This window comes from Mustelus asterias, chromosome 18 (assembly GCF_964213995.1).
Source record: "Mustelus asterias chromosome 18, sMusAst1.hap1.1, whole genome shotgun sequence".
NCBI classification, from domain to species: Eukaryota; Metazoa; Chordata; class Chondrichthyes; order Carcharhiniformes; family Triakidae; genus Mustelus; species Mustelus asterias.
In genome coordinates this window covers 2,895,314-2,914,037 of record NC_135818.1, presented here as the reverse complement: position 1 = coordinate 2,914,037, position 18,724 = coordinate 2,895,314, and the positions used below count along the sequence as shown (strand labels likewise).

General features: G+C 42.3%; 1 protein-coding gene across 1 annotated transcript; it reads left to right on the top strand.

Annotated features, from left to right (window-relative positions):
* Positions 1 to 1,052: 1,052 nt before the first annotated feature.
* Positions 1,053 to 2,738, top strand: LOC144506796 (gap junction delta-2 protein). The gene is made up of 2 exons (XM_078233157.1): positions 1,053 to 1,151; positions 1,877 to 2,738. Exons 1-2 carry the CDS (start codon positions 1,081 to 1,083, stop codon positions 2,709 to 2,711), a joined length of 906 nt encoding a protein of 301 aa, XP_078089283.1. The 5' UTR covers positions 1,053 to 1,080; the 3' UTR covers positions 2,712 to 2,738.
* The last annotated feature ends 15,986 nt before the right edge of the window (positions 2,739 to 18,724 follow it).

Below are 18,724 nucleotides of genomic sequence, written 5' to 3'. Positions count from 1 at the left end.
GAGGAATATTTGACAGCTGGAGAATGGGAGTGTGGGCTGCTACCTTTAAGGGCTTTTGTCGATTTCTGGCAAAATCCAGAAAAAAATGGCAAGATTTGGTCTATGATGCGATGGCGAATTGTGGTTACATCTGGTGTGTAAAGCGGCTTCCAATATAAACATAGACGCACTACCCCGCTAAATTGTCAGGGACACGGACTACTGCGCTTCTTTCATAAGATTACTCGGCCTCTCTGTTAAATTCCCTAGGGTCCCAGAAGAACAAAATACTGCAGCTGCTGAAAGCTGCAGCAAAGGCAGAGAGCATTCAGCAGGTGAGGGGTGTGTGGAGAACACAACTGGTTGGTCCTGTACATTTCCCACCACGGAAATGTGGAGGATGCTGACTTCTAAGAACTTCGGAACCAGCAAAGGACACCCCTCTCCCGTGTCTGAACCCATGCACTGAAATGCTGGGGGGTCCCAGTGTTGACTTTGATCAAAATTCAAACCATTTCCCCCCTGATACAGGAGGAAGAACCTGCACATTTGTAGTCGGGGGACAGATGCAGCCTGACCCGCTGAGTGTGTCCAAGGTTCTGGGTTTGCCTTTGAGTTGTATTCCAAACCTCCAGCTGCAGGTATTTCAGTGTTATAAGATTACGGTGCAAATTTGGCTGCAAATTAATCCGCCCCTGGGATATTTCAGAATAATGAAAATGAGAAAATCCCCCTACATTTAGCTGATGTCTGTGTAGAGAGAGAGTGAAAAAAACCCTGCCTGTGTGCGTGACGCAAGTGGTAAGTATTTAAAGGAAGATTAGAAAGCTGATGACTGTAAATACCATCTCTCCCCACCCCCCCCATTCGGACCGCTTCAGCCTCCTGGCGAAAGGCAGCAAGATTATGTTAATTGGCAGCGCACGCTAAAGAGAGGAAGCCGCTTCTGGCCGGCCCGGGCTCAATTCCGAGCGAGAGCCACTGATTTGGGGGCAGCTTCTTGTGTCCTTCCAACTGACCACTGAGAGAGGAGGGGAAAGGGGGGCAGCAGAACGGCCGCTTGTCTCGCCGCAGCTCGGTCCCGGTGGCCCATGCACAGAGATGGGAGAATGGACAATTCTGGAGAGGTTGCTGGAGGCTGCGGTTCAGCAGCACTCCACAATGATAGGAAGGTAAGAGGATTGGCCAGATCTGCAAAATCAGCAAAGGCGCCCTTAGCGCGGCCGTCAGTCCAGGGGGGTAGTGTTCATTCCACCGGCTTTAATCCATTATCATGTCTGCATAATGACTGTTAGCTTTGTTAGCTTTTCAATCCAGGTAGCGGAGCGTCTCAAGACCAGGAAATATCAAAGGTACTTTTGTAAAGAGGTCGGGGTAAAAGTAGAGATGTGTTTGGCAGCCTTGTGTTCTCCCTCTCTCTCCCCACCCCAGCCCTGCTGCTGCCAATAATGAATGTGTGCAGAGTTGGGTTAAATGAGTCTCTCCAAGTGGGAAGAGAAAATGCTGGAAAATCCCAGCAGGTCTGGCAGCATCTGTGGGGAGAGAAAAGAGCTGACGTTTCGAGTCCAGACGACCCTTTGTCAAAGCTGGAAGGTAGAGAAAGTCTCCTGCTTTGACAAAAGGTCATCTGGACTCGAAACGTCAGCTCTTTTCTCTCCTTCCAGATGCTGCCAGACTCGCTGAGATTTTTGCAGCATTGTTTCAGATTCCAGCATCCGCAGTAATCTGCTTCTATCTCTCAAAGTCGGGCTTGTTCTCAGCTTTGGGGAGGGGGAGAATGGGGCGCAGAGTGTGTCTGGGGCTCTGGAGTAAGACTATTCCCCTGAGTGTCCCCTGCTTTGCAAAGCCCCAGTCGGCTGGATCCATCCCACCCACCGTTTGTCTTTCCCTTTTGCAGGATCCTGCTAACAGTGGTGGTGATTTTCCGGATTCTGGTGGTGGCGATAGTTGGAGAGACGGTGTATGATGACGAACAGACAATGTTTGTCTGCAACACTCTGCAGCCCGGCTGTAACCAGGCTTGTTACGATAAGGCTTTCCCAATCTCCCACATCCGTTACTGGGTCTTCCAGATCATCATGGTATGTACCCCCAGCCTCTGCTTCATCACCTACTCGGTGCACCAGTCCTCCAAGCAGCGGGAGAGGCAATACTCCAGCGTCTTCATCACCATGGACAAGGACAAGAGGGAAGACAATAAGATTAAGAACACAATAGTGAACGGGGTCCTCCAGAACTCGGAACATTCCGTCAAAGGGACACAGTCAGACTTTCTGGAAGTGAAGGAGATGCAGAACTCAGCTGCCAGGAATAGTAAAATGTCCAAGATCCGGCGGCAGGAAGGGATTTCCCGTTTCTACATCATCCAGGTGGTTTTCAGAAACGCTTTAGAGATCGGTTTTCTCATGGGGCAGTATTTCCTGTACGGCTTCAATGTGCCCTCCATGTATGAGTGTGACCGTTACCCGTGTATCAAACAGGTGGAGTGCTATGTGTCCAGACCCACCGAGAAAACGGTCTTTCTGGTCTTCATGTTCGCGGTGAGTGGCCTTTGCGTGGTGCTCAACTTGGCGGAGTTGAATCACCTGGGCTGGAGAAAGATCAAAACGGCGGTGAGAGGGGCGCAGGAACGGCGGAAATCCATCTACGAGATCAGGAATAAGGACTCCCCGCACAGAATGGGGGTGCCCAACTTTGGGAGAACTCAGTCCAGCGACTCGGCGTATGTGTGAGGTGCAGGTGGGCTTTGGTCAATTTGCTCCTAGTCTCAATGCCATTGGGGAAATGATAATGAAAGTGGGCACAGTATTACCGAGGAGGACTCTGGCTACAATCTGATTAATTTGCCCCATTTTGGAAGCTGCCAAATGGAATCTAAGCTCATTAACTTTGTCCGGAATATCGAATTGAACTCGCGACATGTCCGCCTTTCTCAGATAGCGACAGCGATGATCTGTTTCCTTGTGCATTTTGTGAATAGCTCTGTGGAAAGTGTAGATTTTAATTTAGAGAAAAAGAAACTGACACACTGTGGATGATGGAGGATTAGAAAGAAATTGCTTATTCCTACCTGACCTCTCGGCGTTATTTGCACTACCGCTAAACTTCGAGTTAAAATTGATAAATTTATGTAATTGGCGCCACACGAATGATAAAACCAGCCGGCCGCTGCGCCAGAGCCCAGTGGTAGCCCCCCGGCTGTTATCCAGTGGTTGCCCATTGTAAATGGTTTGTAATATACATTGGCAATCTTATTTCTAGATAGTTGGCAAGTTGTACCTGCTGGAGGTGTGCGTTTTAGCACTGGTTACTGAATCCTGCACAGATATCTGGAACGGGCAATTGTTTTTCTTTTAACCTCTGAGCACTGTACATCCTGTTCAAGTGTAGTCACATTCAGTTGAAATGAAGCCCCTTAGCTAATCCATTTTGTACTCACAGTCTTTTGCCGTGATTAGGGATTGCAAACCCTGAACTTGCCTCTCTGTCTCTGACCGACAACCTTAACTGATGTAAATCTTTGTATCCGAATTTATACCACCTGCGACACTTTTTGCATCCCCAACAGCTACAAGACAATGCACCAGTCAGAGTTTTATTTATTGTGTATATATTATTTCCTATGTTCTGATTAGTTCGAGATGTACATAGCTGGTAGGACCAAAGCACCTGTCCATCGATGAATAATTCACCCCCTGTTTGAAACAGGGCGTTTCTCAGTACCCCTGGCCAACATTCATCCCTCCAGCAATATCACAGAAATGGTGAAATTAGATGTGGGCAGGGTCGAAAAACAAAAGCTAAATTGTATTTTCCCACCATTACTGAATACAGGATATATTCAGTTATATAGAAAGTCGATTGAATTGAATATTGGGCCCTGGATAATAAAAATGATATAATAATTATATAATAGACCCTGATACAGTAAAGTTACTTTGATGTGTGCCACCAAGGTCCAATTTCACTATTACTGACTCGTTTTTATTTCATTGTTATTTATATGACCTTGCTGTGTGCAAATTGGCAATTGTGCTTTCCCACATTGTAACAGTAACTATACTTTCCAAATGTGCTTCATTGAATGTAAAGCACTTTGAAATGTGCTGAGATCATGAAAATCTCTATCTAAATGCAAATTTATTTTTGTTTAATCTCAGCAATGTCATCCTGCTAATGTTATTTCTTGAGTGCCATACCTTAAATGAAAACAAACTCCAAGTTAGCGTCAAACTAAGATGAATAAGACTGACTATTTCTCTACTGTCACCTTGCAACCACTTTTCTCCAACCTCTTGTTAGTTCACCTGTACCAATTGTTATACAAAAATAAAGTTTTGTAAGTGAAATGTTTGGTCTGTTTATTCTGATCCAGTTACTCAGAGAGAAAGAAAAAAAATAACTTTTGCATTGAGAACTAAACTCTAAAATACATTGAAGATTCATTGATGGCAAGTATGATCTGTGGATTTTAGTATTTTAACAATGATAGAAAAAACCATTGATGTTCAGAGTTAAGGACACATTAGCACTCAATATGCAAGATGGGGAAAATGCAGAGGGAGCCAAAACAATTCTCAATGTGGGCAAATCACTCCAGCTGCAAGTATAAATACCAACTAACTTCAAATTTTGTTAAATTTATAATATAACTTTTACTACAATTTATAATATTAGGCTGTATATATTATTTTCTTAGAAAGAATCTTAGAAACCCTACAGCACAGAAAGAGGCCATTCAGCCCATCGAGTCTGCACCGACCATAATCCCACCCAGGCCCTACCCCAATATCCCTACATATTTTACCCACTAATCCCTCTAACCTACGCATCCCAGGACACTAAGGGCAATTTTTTAGCATGGCCAATCAACCTAACCCGCACATCTTTGGACTGTGGAAGGAAACCGGAGCACCCGGAGGAAACCCACGCAGGCACGAGGAGAATGTGCAAACTCCACACAGACAGTGACCCAAGCCGAGAATCGAACCCAGGTCCCTGGAGCTGTGAAGCAGCAGTGCTAACCACTGTGCTACCGTGCCGCCCGTGTTTGCTAAAAAATGTTACCTGTTTTTGTTGAATATTATAATGCACCAAAATCAATATAACAATAGTTATAGGAGACAAATAACAGTGTAATTCCTGTTGAAATAAACATACGATAGTCACTACAAATTTTCTTCCAGGGCTGCATGTAACTTTTAAATTAATGTCTTGCTGTAGGACGTAAATCGATAGTTGCTGTACTTGCATTTCAACTACTTGGTGTGAAAACAGATTCCCAGTCACCATTCAATTAAGAAAGTCTATACATTTAAATATCTACTAACAGGAGAATGTCAGACATGCTAAATGCTGTTTTCTCAAGGTTAAATTAGGAGTAACATTATCTTTCCAGCGTGTGTGATTACAAACTGATATTGGCAATGTGGACAGTTTGCTGGAATTAAATTGTCTTTAATAAATTGTAGTTTTAGGGTGAAGACATTTTTGGTTGACAAGAACTTATCAGTAAATTAAACCAAAAACAAAATACATTTCACTAATCTGAAACATTAATTCTGCTATTCATTCCACGGATGCTGCCTGACTTGCGGAATGTATTCATTATTTTCTGTTTCCGCTTTTAATTAGTTAATTGTCCACTTTGCTCAATAAGTGATCAGTTAAGGTGAATAGACCTTTGCAACTAATTGACACATGGATTTGAATGAAACATTTGTTAGCAGGATTCTCCTAAGATCCCAGGAGAGACTACAGACATTTATTTTGTCTCTAATTCTATTTATGACTGCCAACTTTACATGAGTTGTGAAAAAAAAACATTTTATTTTCTTTGTTTCTGATGTTTAAGAAGTACTAGGGGTTTATCTCAAGGAGCATGCTCCAAGCTCCTTTGAAGACATTAGGAAGAAGATGATAGACTCTGTAGGGAATAATCAAACAGCACCATGTAGGAGTGATGTAAATGCATAGAGGTGGAGGTTTGGAGTGCTCCTGCCTGTCTGGAAAAGGGACGAGATGCTTCAGAAATGCCAGGTAATAATGTAGCTCTCCATCCCCACTGTCACTGTGGCTGCTACAATCTTCTTTTGGCTCTGCCACTGAACAACTGGACTGTTTGCCTGAGTAGAGGGTAGGCTTTTTTAATGTAGATCGAGGTCCGACAATGTATCTAGGAGCCCACTTGCCATTTTGGACAGTTATGCGTTGAGTATGTGTTGCTTGCACTCTGCACAGCATCAGTTCAGGTGGAGAGGAGACCAAAGGGCAAGTTTTGATGAGTATTTGTGGGGTTGAGAGTTTGAGAGTGGTCCACTAAACCAACCAGGGCAACTGCCAGACACATCTCACCTTCCCCACCAAGATAGATGAACACCGCCCCCACCGCCCCCCCCCCCCCCCCCCCCGCCCAACATCTATACACACCCTCTGCACCACAGCCTTCCTTCTTCTAAGGTTGGCTAGACACATCGGATATTCTTTGGGAGAAGAATGTGATTGATTATAAGTCAATTGATGTTAAAAGGTCATTCAACTAGTTGTTCTGGATGATTTAAGCTTATGGGTACATGACCAGCAGCCCAAGAATCTGAAGCAATTGGAGGACTGAGCCAATTATTTGGGTTATGAGGAGAATGTCATGTGGTGAGAATTGGAAGCTTCATTCTGAGTCTCCAGTGGACAGCTTACTGAACCAACTGAAAAATGACAGAACAAGTTACTGACTACCTCAAAAATAGTAAAATGTCCCAAAGCAGTTCACAAGAGCATTTTCAAACTAAGTTTGAAAATAAGCCACATAAAGAGATATTAGGACTGATGATCCAAAGCTTGGTTAAAGGGTTAGGTTCTAAGAAGAATTTTAAAGTAGGAAAAAAAGGTAATGAGTCAGAAAAGTTTAGGGAAAATACTTCAAGGCTTACTGTCTCAGCAGCTGAAAGCTGGATTGATTATAATCCAAGATTCTCAAGAGGAGCATAAGAACAGGAAATGGCCATTTCACCTCTTGGGTCTGTTTCCAATAACTGCAGGAGCATAGATATCTGGAGGGTTGGAGGACATTGCAGAAGTAGGGAGGCGGAAGGTAATGGGGGGATTTGAAAACAAACATGGGAATTTTAAAATTAAAGCATTGCTCAGGCGGGAGGCAGTGTAGGCCATGAACTGGGATGATGGATACATGTGAATTAGCATGAGTTAGGATACGGGCAGCAGAGTTTGGGATGACTTCAAGGTTTTGGAGGTGGGAGGTCAACCAAGAATGCATTGGAATGGTCAAGTCTAAATGTAATAAAAGGATGAATGAAGGTTTCAGCATCATGGGAGGAAAACGTGATATTGCAGAGATAAAAATCAATGATTCTCATTGTGATGCAGATTGGATAATGTAGATGTGGTGGTTGGAACAAACAAACATACAATGTAGGAACAGAAGTAGGCCATTCAGCCCCTCAAACCTAATAATTCAATAAGATCATGGCTGATTTATTTGTGTTCTGAATGCCACATTCTGATCTAATCCTGATAACCTTTGATTTCCTTGACTAACAAGGATCTATCTACCTCCACCTTAAAAATATTCAATGACCCTACCAATGACCTTCTGAGACAAAGAATTTCAAAGTCGCACAACCCTCAGAGAGAAAAACATTTCTTCTCATCTCTGTCCTAAAAGGGTGACCCCTAATTTTAAAATAGTGCCCCCTAGTTCTGGAAGAGAGGGTCAAGTATGACATCTGCTTCAGCCTCAGACAGTTGATGGAAGAAGGGTGGTGTCAGTAGACAGGGAATTGAATTTGTGGCATTGGTTGAAGACAATTGCCGAATGACAATGCTAATGTACTGTGAGCTTCTGTCACTGCATCCCTGTGGGTCACAGAAGGGTGACAGTAGGGTCAAAGACAAAACAATCAATTGCTGGTCTATAAGCAAGTGTATGACAGTTGTGAGCCTGAATCCAACTACAGAATATAAGACTGCTTGTCCTGCTGAGACCATGAACATGGAGCAGATGTCAAAATTCCTAAACCCAGTCATGGTAAAGATAACACAAACAAATGGCTTCTGTGAGTTGTACTAACAGGACATCTGGTACCATAAGAGAGAGAGCAAGAGAGATGAGAGACCATTGTGGATGAAAAATTCTAAATGAACAAACACAATGTAGGCATATTGTTAGGGTCCCAGAACAGAACCCCAAGGTATGTTATGAAGCCAGAGTAGACCCCAACAATTTTCCTATGTTGGCATAAATGTGAGGAAAGCGTACTTCCAGCAATGATTCATCTGACAAAGTACGGATTTCTCTGATAGTGAAACAAACTTTATTTAATAACACAGTTTAAATATAACTCCAACAAATGAAGCAGCTTAACCATTAACAGTTGAACAATATTTAAAAATGAAAGGAAGCAACTTTACTTTCCAGCTTAAGACTGTCCCAGTTCCAAATAAGCCACATTAATGCATAAATCAAACCCACTTTTAAATAAAAGCAGGTAGCAAACGCGTGCATAGTTGCTTTAACAATGCAGAGTTCCAGATGTCTGAAAAATCATTCTAACTCCAATCAGGCTTTAGCTGCAACTAACTGCTTTCTGCAAAAGCTTTTACTCTCTCTGCTATAGACCAGGACTGCACATTAACTACATCATCACCTGACTCTGTCAGTCACGTTAATCAGAAACTCCAGGGGAACCTAAGTAAACAAAAGTCCATTAACTCTACTTAACATAACGACTTGCAAGGTTAAAATGAATAATTATCCCCTTCTCCCAGAGTCTGAGTTGCATTCCCTCCAGACATACTGACTGCCAATAGCATAAAACTGAATTTTTAAACATTCCCTTCAACCAAAAAAAAATCCACATCAATTGCAATACTATCATCACAGTATATTGGGTTATAAAGTAAAGTACTACAGCTGGAAATGTCAGGAAGCATCTGGGGAGGATGGAAAACAAGTTAACCTTTCAGATTTTATAGCTCCCCTGAAAAATGGGCTGATATTAATGATGAGCCGAGCTGGGAAAGGCAGAGGAAAGTGCGAAAATGGCCAGTGGACAAAAAAAGGAAAAGAAGGAGCTGGAAAGTGATTGCATGGAAAAGAGAAAGTAGCTGGGAGCCATATTGCTTTTCACAGTGCTTTGGTTTATCCAATGGAAATGAGTAGACCTCAAGGAAATGTTATCCAATGTGAGTGATGAAACATTATTAATTTATTGGAGTAATGGTCAGAGTGAGTAAGGGGGTGAGGAAACTGCCGCAGCTGGTGTCAAATTAACAGTATTCAATTTTTTAAAATCTGTAGAGTGTATGGAAGCCTGAAAGGGGATTCCAGGTGGAATATAAATTCTGAAAGACAGTCTGCTTTAGCAAGTCATTGAAAGATACTCTTCAAGATTGTCTAGATTGTGGTCTCCAAATTGAGGTTATTCAAAGGTGGTTGTTTACTGAACATGCTTTGACTTTAAAGACAGCAGAAGAAATAGCAGTGTCGATGGAACTGGCTGATAAAGAAGCTTCACAATTTGGTGCAGGAATGAAGATTCACAAGTTGGGTATTACCCAGAAGAAGTCAAAAAGTAACAAGCATGTCACAGATATAGAATTATAGAATCCCTGCAGTGCAGAAGAGGGCATTTGGCCCATCGAATCTGCATTGACTCTCTGAAAGAGCACTTTATCCAGACCCTATCCCTGTAACCCCATGTATTTACCCCACTAATCCCCCTAACCTACACATCTTGAGACACTAAGAGGCAATTTAGCATGGCCAATCCACCTAACCTGATGTACCAAAATAGGCCATTCAGCAAGTGAATGCTGGAGCAAGGATAGTCAACGCAAGAATTGTGGCAAAATGAGTCACATTGCAAAAGCTTGTTGGACTGGACCACAAAGATGTTGGTGAAGATGAAGCTGACAAAAGGAAAGTTCAGCACCATGGTTGCTTCGAAATCTGTAAAGGGATTGAGGCATTAAACTGGAGTCTTTGCTGAGGTTCGATCAATGAAATGTTAAAGTATCTGACGCACCCCATCCAGCAAGGCAATGCTTTTTAAACAATAACAGAAAAAGAAAACGCTGGAAAATCTCAGCAGGTCTAACAGCATCTGTAAAGGGAGAATATAGCCAACATTTTGAGTCTGGATGACCCTTTGTCAGAGATTTTTAAACTAAATGCTGCTGTCTGTATCCAATATTTTACGTTTGCATTTTAAATTTCCAGTTCTCTTTTTCTAACTTAAACTATTAAATGGGACTTTCTTGTCGATTATTGCAGAGTGATCTAAATATTAAAATAAAAATCAGCAATGCAGACCAATTTGCATTTGTGATGAAGGAATTCAGTTCATAGGCACCGTTTAAAAGGGAAGGTGGGTTTAGAGTTAATCCAGGAATAACCAAGTTAATATCCTGGCCTGGATTTGGATTATGTTGAGGGGGCGGGGGGGGGGGGGGGGGGGGGGATGGGAGGAGTTTTCAGAGTCTAAAGTTTAAAATTTATTTGCTAGTGTCACAAGTAGGCTTACATTAACACTGCAATGAAGTTACTGTGAAAATCCCTCAGTCGCCACAGTCTGGCACCTGTTCGGGTACACTGAGGGAGAATTTAACATGGTCAATACACCTAACCAGCACATCTTTCAGACTGTGGGAGGAAACCAGAGCACCCGGAGGAAACCCACGCAGATACGGGGAGAACGTGCAGACTCCGCACAGACAGTGACCCGAGGCTGGGAATGGAACCCAGGTCCCTGGTGCTGTGAGGTTAGCAGTGCTAACCACTGTGCCACCGCTGTCCCATATTCCAGATATTCTGCCCCCCCCCCAACCCCTGCATTGACCCTGTTCTGTTGTGACTTCATGTCCGGGGATTGTTGAGTGTGGGGCAGGGTCTTTTCCAGGAGCCTGTCATTTCCCAAGGAGTCCATGTCAAGGCGATGTTGCACTCATTTCACGGGAGTGCCCTCCCGCCGGGGAATGACCCCGGTTTGCAGTAAGGATTTCCTGGGGGAGGGACAGGTAGCTGGGTGCTTGGTTACAGCCTGGAACTCCCGGTGTTGGCGGAATGCTGCAATGTGTCTGTCGGCGGGACGTGTGAGTGTTACTGTCAGGAGGGCGGACCTGGTGAGTGGGAACAGCCCGGAGTCTGGCCAGGGGGTGCTCTCTGATTCACCCCAGCACCATCTGTAACTCCTGTCTGGGACACTGCAGCATGTTAGCGAGTGAGAACAAGTGTATAACCCGATCCTCCCGCTCCATCTCCATTGCAAGTTACTGTGGGGCGCCAGGTACATTGCCCTGTTGCAAAATATTCCTTTAAATTGTGGCAGAAATGCGGAAAATGTTACTGTTTCCCACACCCCACGAATTTAGACCCCTTCCTGTTGTTACTATGACCCTAAGGGAGAATTGAATTGATATGGGGGAGGGGTGGGGGAGTGATTATTAGACTAAGTAGATGCTTCCTGTTCTAACATGTTTCTGTATTCTTATTATCAATATTTTACTTTTTCTATTGCCTTCTGATTGTGGGATATAAACCTGGATATAAATACTGTGATGGTGGTAGTGAAATTGATATGGATATATTATATATACTTGTGTTGGATATAAACCTTATGCCACAGCACCATCCATGCATGTCTTATGGTCTAAAATTGCTGATGTGAAACTAAGGGGTGGCACAGTGGTTAGCAAAGCTGCCTCACAGCGCCAGGGACCCGGGTTCAATTCTGGCCTTGGGTCACTGTCTGTGTGGAGTCTGCACGTTCTCCCCTGTCTGCGTGGGTTTCCTTTGGGTGCTCCAGTTTCCTCCTACACTTCAAAGAGTGGGGAGGCGATGGCCTAGTGGTATTATCGCTAGACTATTCAGAAACTCAGCGAATGTTCTGGGGATCTGGGATCGAATCTGTCTGTGTGGAGTTTGCACATTCTCCTCGTGTCTGCGTGGGTTTCCTCCGGGTGCTCCGGTTTCCTCCCACAGTCCAAAGATGTGCGGGTTAGGTTGATTGGCCATGCTAAAAAATTCCCCTTAGTGTCCTGGGATGCGTAGATTAGAGGGATTAGCAGGTAAAATATGTAAGGATGTGGGGGTAGGGCCTGGGTGGGATTGTGGCTGGTGCAGACTCGATGGGCCGAATGGCCTCTTTCTGTTTCTATGAATCCTGCCACGGCAGATGGTGGAATTTGAGTTCTCTAGAAAATATCTGGAATTAAGAATCTGCCGATGACCATGAAACCATTGTTGAATGTCAGAAAAACCCATCTGGTTCCTTTAGGGAAGGAAATCTGCTGTCCTTACCTGGTCTGGCCTACATGTGACTCCAGAGCCACAGCAATGTGGTTGATTCTCACCTGCCCTCCAAGGGCAACTAGGGATTGGCAATAAATGCAGGCCAGCCAGCAATGCCCACGTCCCACGAATGAATTAAAAAAAAGATGTGTGGGTTACGTTGATTGGCTATGCCAATTGCCCCTGAGTGTCAGAGAGATTAACAGGGTAAATATGTGAGGTTACAGGGATAGGGCCCGGGTGGGATCATTGTTGGTGCAGGCTCGATGGGCCAGATGGCCTCCTTCTGCACTGTAGGGATTTTATGATTCTTTGGTGTTCCACTCAACACATGGCATCCTTCTATCAAGTATTATTTACAAGGATAACTAGCCTATTCAATGCAAGTCCATCGCCAAGGTCCTCTTAGGGCATGGTACATGAAGGAGGAGGCATTGAGGAGGAAGTCACACATCATCTGGGTCGGCAGGCTGGCACAGTGGTTAGCACTGCTACTTCACAGTGTTCGGGACCAGGGTTCGATTCCCGGCTTGGGTCACTATCTGTGTGGAGTTTGCACGTTCTTCCCATGTCTGCGTGGGTTTCTTCTGGGCATTCCAGTTTCCTCCCACAGTCTGAAAGACGTGCTGGTTAGATGCATTGACCCGAACAGGCGCTGGACTGTGGCGACTAGGGGAATTTCACACTCATTTCATTGCAGTGTTAATGTAAGCCTTACTTGTGACTAATAAACTAATTTTATTTTTGCTTTACTTTTATCTGTATTATCTGACAGTGAAGTGCCCCTTCCCACCCCACGATCAACGTTAGGATGCAAACTACTGTAGGATATACTCGATCACCCCCTTTGTTTCAATGCTGATGCACCCTGCAAGTAAAGAACAAACATCAAAATGTTTATATCTGGGTTGCATCTAATCTTCCTGATCATTCGAAATGGCTTGTGTAGCTTCAGGAGATAACTTTTTCATTACTTAGCCAAATCAAACTTCACAGCAATATTATAATTTGGTAAAATTGGTCATTGAACGTAAAGATAAAAGCTGCAAAATTTGACAGTAACTTCTTCTTGGATAATCCCCAATTGTATGGTGTCCATTTTTCTATATTTAGCACTGATAGTTGTACAGTTTTCCCTGCTGTTTAACAGTTGGCCACATCTACCACACATACCTCTGTTGTTACACTTCTCTTTGTACTTGTAATCTGATCCTCTGCACCACTGCTGTATCTGTATCTAATGTCAGATTTGCATCTAATTACACGCATACACTCAAACCCTCATCTAATATTTCCATTTCTAGTTTGTCCCTAATTCTCTGGCTACAACTTGCATCGATACACTAATCCCCAAAGCTTATTTATTAATAATTCTACATTATTTTCTTTTGTTGCAATTTAGTTCTTCATTCGTCATGTGTTTTTCATGGTTGTGAAAAAGGTATTGAATTTCCCCATCATTGCGTAGAGCTCTGCATTACTGTCATCTGTAAAGTTGAATGAGTGACAAAAAATCTTCTGCTTTATTACACATGCAGTAAATTAATGTCCCAAATGTTATGGTCAGTGGCGAAGGAACAACGTTTGTCATTCACTAAGCTGACAGCTGCCCACAATGTGTGTGCAGGATTTTCAGCAATGACATGCAATATTCATGTCTGATCCAGCACTGTGACCACTACAGGGCATCTGTCAGATGTCTGAACAGGGAGAGGAACAGTGAGGCTTTTCAATGCATCCGATTGAAGAATCCTCACTGAAGCCCCGCAAAAGTCTAAATCAGGGAGTATATATTGCATAAAGGCAAAACACTGCGGAACCTGGAATCAAAACAGAAAATGACCCTTCAAAGAGTCATTCAGACTCAAAATGTTGGCTGTATTCCCTCTCCGCAGATGCTTCAGACCTGCTGAGATTTTCAAGTATATACTGCATGTTAATCATTTAGGGAATCATAGAATCCTTACAGTGCCGAAGGAGGCCATTCAGCCCATTGCACCTGCACCAACCACAATCCCACTCTGGCCCTATCCCCATAACCCCATGCACTTACCCTAGCTAGTCCTCCTGCCACTAAGGGACAGTTTAGCATGGCCAATGCACTCAATCAGCACATCTTTGGACTGTGGGAGGAAACCGGAGCACCCGGAGGAAACCCACGCAGACACGGGGAGAACATGCAAACTCCATACAGACAGTCACCTGAAGCTGGAATTGAACCCAGGTCCTTGGCACTGTGAGGGAGCAGTACTAACCATTGACCCGCTGTGCTTCCCAAGCAAAAGGAAAGATGGGATTAAAAGAGGGCGCTAAAGGATAGAGAAAGAAACCTTTAAAAAAATCTCCAACTGTTATTAATGTCTGAAGGAAATGTTTGAGTTATAAGAGAGGCTGGATAGACTGGGACTATTTTCCTGGTGTGTAGGAGACTTCGGGGTGATCTTATTGATATCTATAAAATAATGAGGGGCATAGATCAGCTAGATAGTCAACATCTTTCCCCAAAGGTAGGGGGAGTCCAAAACTAAAGGGCATAGGTTTAAGGTGAGAGGGGAGAGATACAAAAGGGTCCAGAGGGGCAATTTCTTTGCTCAAGATAGTGGTGAGTGTCTGGAACAAGCTGCCAGAGGCGGTAGTAGAGGCGGGTACAATTTTATCTTTTAAAAAGCATTGAGACAGTTACATGGGTAAGATGGGTATAGAGGGATATGGACCAAATGCTGCCAATTGGGACTAGCACAATGGTAAAAACTGGGCAACATGGACAAGTTGGGCTGAAGAGCCTTTTTCCATGCTGTAAACCACTATGACTATCCAGTCCTCATGCTGACATTGCTCCCAGAATGGTGATTGGTAGGACTTTCTTGTAAATTGGCCAGTGACGATGAAGAATCATAGAGGTGGCAGTGTCATAATAGTACTGTCACTGGGCTAGTATCCAAAGACCCAGGGTAATGCTCTGGGGATCCGGGTTCGAATCCCACCATGGCAGGTTGTGACATTTGAATTTAATTTTAAAAGTCTGGCATTAAAAGTCTAATGATGACCATAAAAACATTATTGATTGTCATAAATATTCATCTGGTTCACTATTAGGGAAGGAAATCTGTCATCCATACCTAGTCTGGCCTACATGTGACTTCAGATCCACAGCAACATGGTTGATACTTAATTGCCGCCAGGGGTGGGTAGTAAATGCTGCCAGTGACACCCACATCCCATCAGCAACAAAAGAACAACAAATAGATGTCTATGTAAGGATGCTGTGTGACTTGGGGAACATGGAAGTGCTGATGACCCTGCAATATTGTTGGTGTTGTCCAACTAAGGAAAACCTTAGGAAAAATTCTGAAATCTATGATTCTTTCCTCATGAGCAGGAATATCATCTAATGAGCAGCTTGTCTACCTGGGATCAGGAATAGGAAGGCTCAGCCATTTACTGCAACTTGCCGCTTTTGTTTTCTCCAACCAATTCTGTTTGGCCAATAAAAATAAGACACTAACTTTGTTGCCTTAAAACAGTGGCTTGTGTCATTGGCCTTTATTCTGCATTTGTTTTCTGATGGATGTATTATTTTTGAACTTGTATTTGTTGGTGCGCTGTCATCTTTACTGGGTTTTGCAGATTGGCAATTAGAAATACCAAGCTTTATTTGCGTAATGAATTTTTCAACAGAATGATGACTGTTAGTCAATCAAAGACACAGCATTCAATTAGATCGATCAAGTGCACCTTATTTGATCTTTATTAAAAATAGTTTACTTATGAAATAACAATATAAGCGGAAATTCTGTTTACAATCAGAATAGTCATGTGGTCTTCAGCGATTCAAGAAGATGGCTCGCCATTTACAGATGAGCAATAAATACTCACCTTGTCACATCCCATGAAAGAATAAAAACATCTTCACTTACAAAGAATTAGACCTGCCAAAATATGTTTTTTTAAATTGGAAATGACTATTTCTAGTACTATTTACAAAAAAACCTGAACAAAGTCTTTTAGCTTTTTTTCCTCTTTCTCCATTGCAGGTACTGCTTTTCCCCCCTTCACCCTACGGATTATGAATAGAATGTTCTGATGGGCTCCCCTATCGATCTAAATCAAGTCCAAGTGCAACTCCACAAATCCAGGTTTGGCAAATGCGATTGACAGCAAAGTTACGGGACATAAAGAACTGATCTTTCAGAGTTAACCAATCTCCCACCTCAACTCCTGGCACCATTGTGCACTTGAGGATCAGGTGTGTTGAAAAGCTCAATATTAAGATTGGTAAGTCTTTTTTTTAAAATTAGAGCTCGCCTAATCTGCTAATTGGTTTTACTGGAGTTTAACTGAAATTTAGTCTCCCTGTGAATAATATGTCACACTACAATATGAGATAAAATTTTTAAAAATCAATACTTCTATATTTAAAACGCAATATTTTTTTCCTTTTTGTGACTGAGTCAATGTAAACTCAGAATTGTAAAATGGCATTAGGTTAACTGAATTAGTCTGAAGGAGTCAATCCTAAATGTATTACAAATTATCTGTATACCTTCAAGTAATCTTTATGTTGTAATGTAATGCTTTGGGTTTTCCTTATCACAGTTACCCATTAAGGCAAAACAAATATATATTTTTAATGTTTATGTATTATGCATTATTGACAATTAATAACACCATTCACAGGAGCTGCCCAGAATATGCTACATTATTAAATGTAAATGTCTTCAAGGAATGGATAAAGTGATGGGAGATGGAATACCAATATTTCATTGGACCTCTGTAGTAAGTCCTTTGCCTTGCAATATTAAAGTTCACATTTGTGTTTCCTACATCTCTACCACTGTTTCTCATCTTCCTCAGTGCCAACTGATGTGATTTATTAACTGCCCATTACAAATATATGATTCTCCATGCAGTCAAATTATCTCAATGTTTTAGAATATTTACATTATTTACAAGACTCATGAAATGCAACATTTTGAGAATTCAATCATAATGTCCCTTCACGAAGTGATTAAACCTATTCCTACCTAATGTGCATTGCTGTCACATTTTGATTTGATTTGATATTGTCACATGTATTAACATACAGTGAAAAGTATTGTTTCTTGCGTGCTATACAGACAAAGCATACCGTTCATAGAGAAGGAAACGAAAGAGTGCAGAGTGTAATGATACAGTCATAGCTAGGGTGTAGAGAAAGATCAGCTTAATCAGTCTGACTGCAACAGGGAAGAAGCTGTTCTTGAGTCGGTTGGTACATGACCTCAGACTTTTGTATCTTTTTCCCGATGGAAGAAGCTGGAAGAGAGAATGTCCGTGGTGCATGGGGTTTTTAATTATACTGGCTCCTTTGCCAAAGCAGCGGGAAGTGTAGACAGTGTCAATGGATGGGAGGCTGGTTTGTGTGATGGACTGGGCTACATTCACGACCTTGCATTAGTATACAGTGAAAAGTATTGTTTCTTGCACGCTGTACAGGCAAAGCATACTGTTCATAGAGTGCATAGGGGAAAAGGAAGGGAGAAGGTGCAGAATGTAGTGTTAAATTGTTTCAAATGGGGGAAGCGATTTCAATGTAAAAGTGATGATTTCCTATGCCTATTATCAGTTACAACAAAACTTCAATTTAAAGTAGATTTGTGGTTAATACAATCTCTTGGCTGCAGCTCAATGAAGGGAAAAATATCATGAGATATTAACTAATTAATTTTAAGAAGCGCTATGTTGAGCAGAAATTTCCATAAAAGACTCTTAAAGTGAATGAACTTAGTGGAGAATGAACTCTATTCCTTCTGTAGGATTCATTGCTGGTGGAATTAGAAATGCATTGAAATGTAATATTATTGCTATTTAGTTTTTGATGGCATTGACTTATTTTTCAAGAATGACATTATACACAAGAGGTGGTCGTTGAATGATACCAAACAGTCGCGACTGCGGCATGAATGGAAGAACTCTAGCCAATCAAAATACTTGGAAGGAATAATATCAGGTATACTCTAAATCTTGCTTATAAAGAATAGGCTACACAGAAGGAAGAATTGCTACCTCCTGTGCTACAAACTTTAAATGATTTAATAAGATGACATTAAACACATATTGTAATTGGATTTTTCATGGCCAATCTCAATTTCAGTAGATTTTTTTCAAAAAAAAACACATTGTCAGTTAATGAATGGGCTTGGGAAGAGAATTTCTCCTCTCTGCGAGCTATGAGGATTGTTAAATAAAACAAGTTGGATACTTTCAGTTGAATTCTTCTGAATGTGGGAAAAAACAATGAGGCGAATGGATTGGGGAAGATGAGTCTTGAGCACATCTCATTGCAGCATGTGGGATCTTGCTGTGCATAAATTGGCTGCCATGTTTTCCTCAAACGTCCTTAAGTTAGCAGTGAAATACTTTGGGACATCCTGAGGTCAGGAAAGGTGCGAGATAAAATGC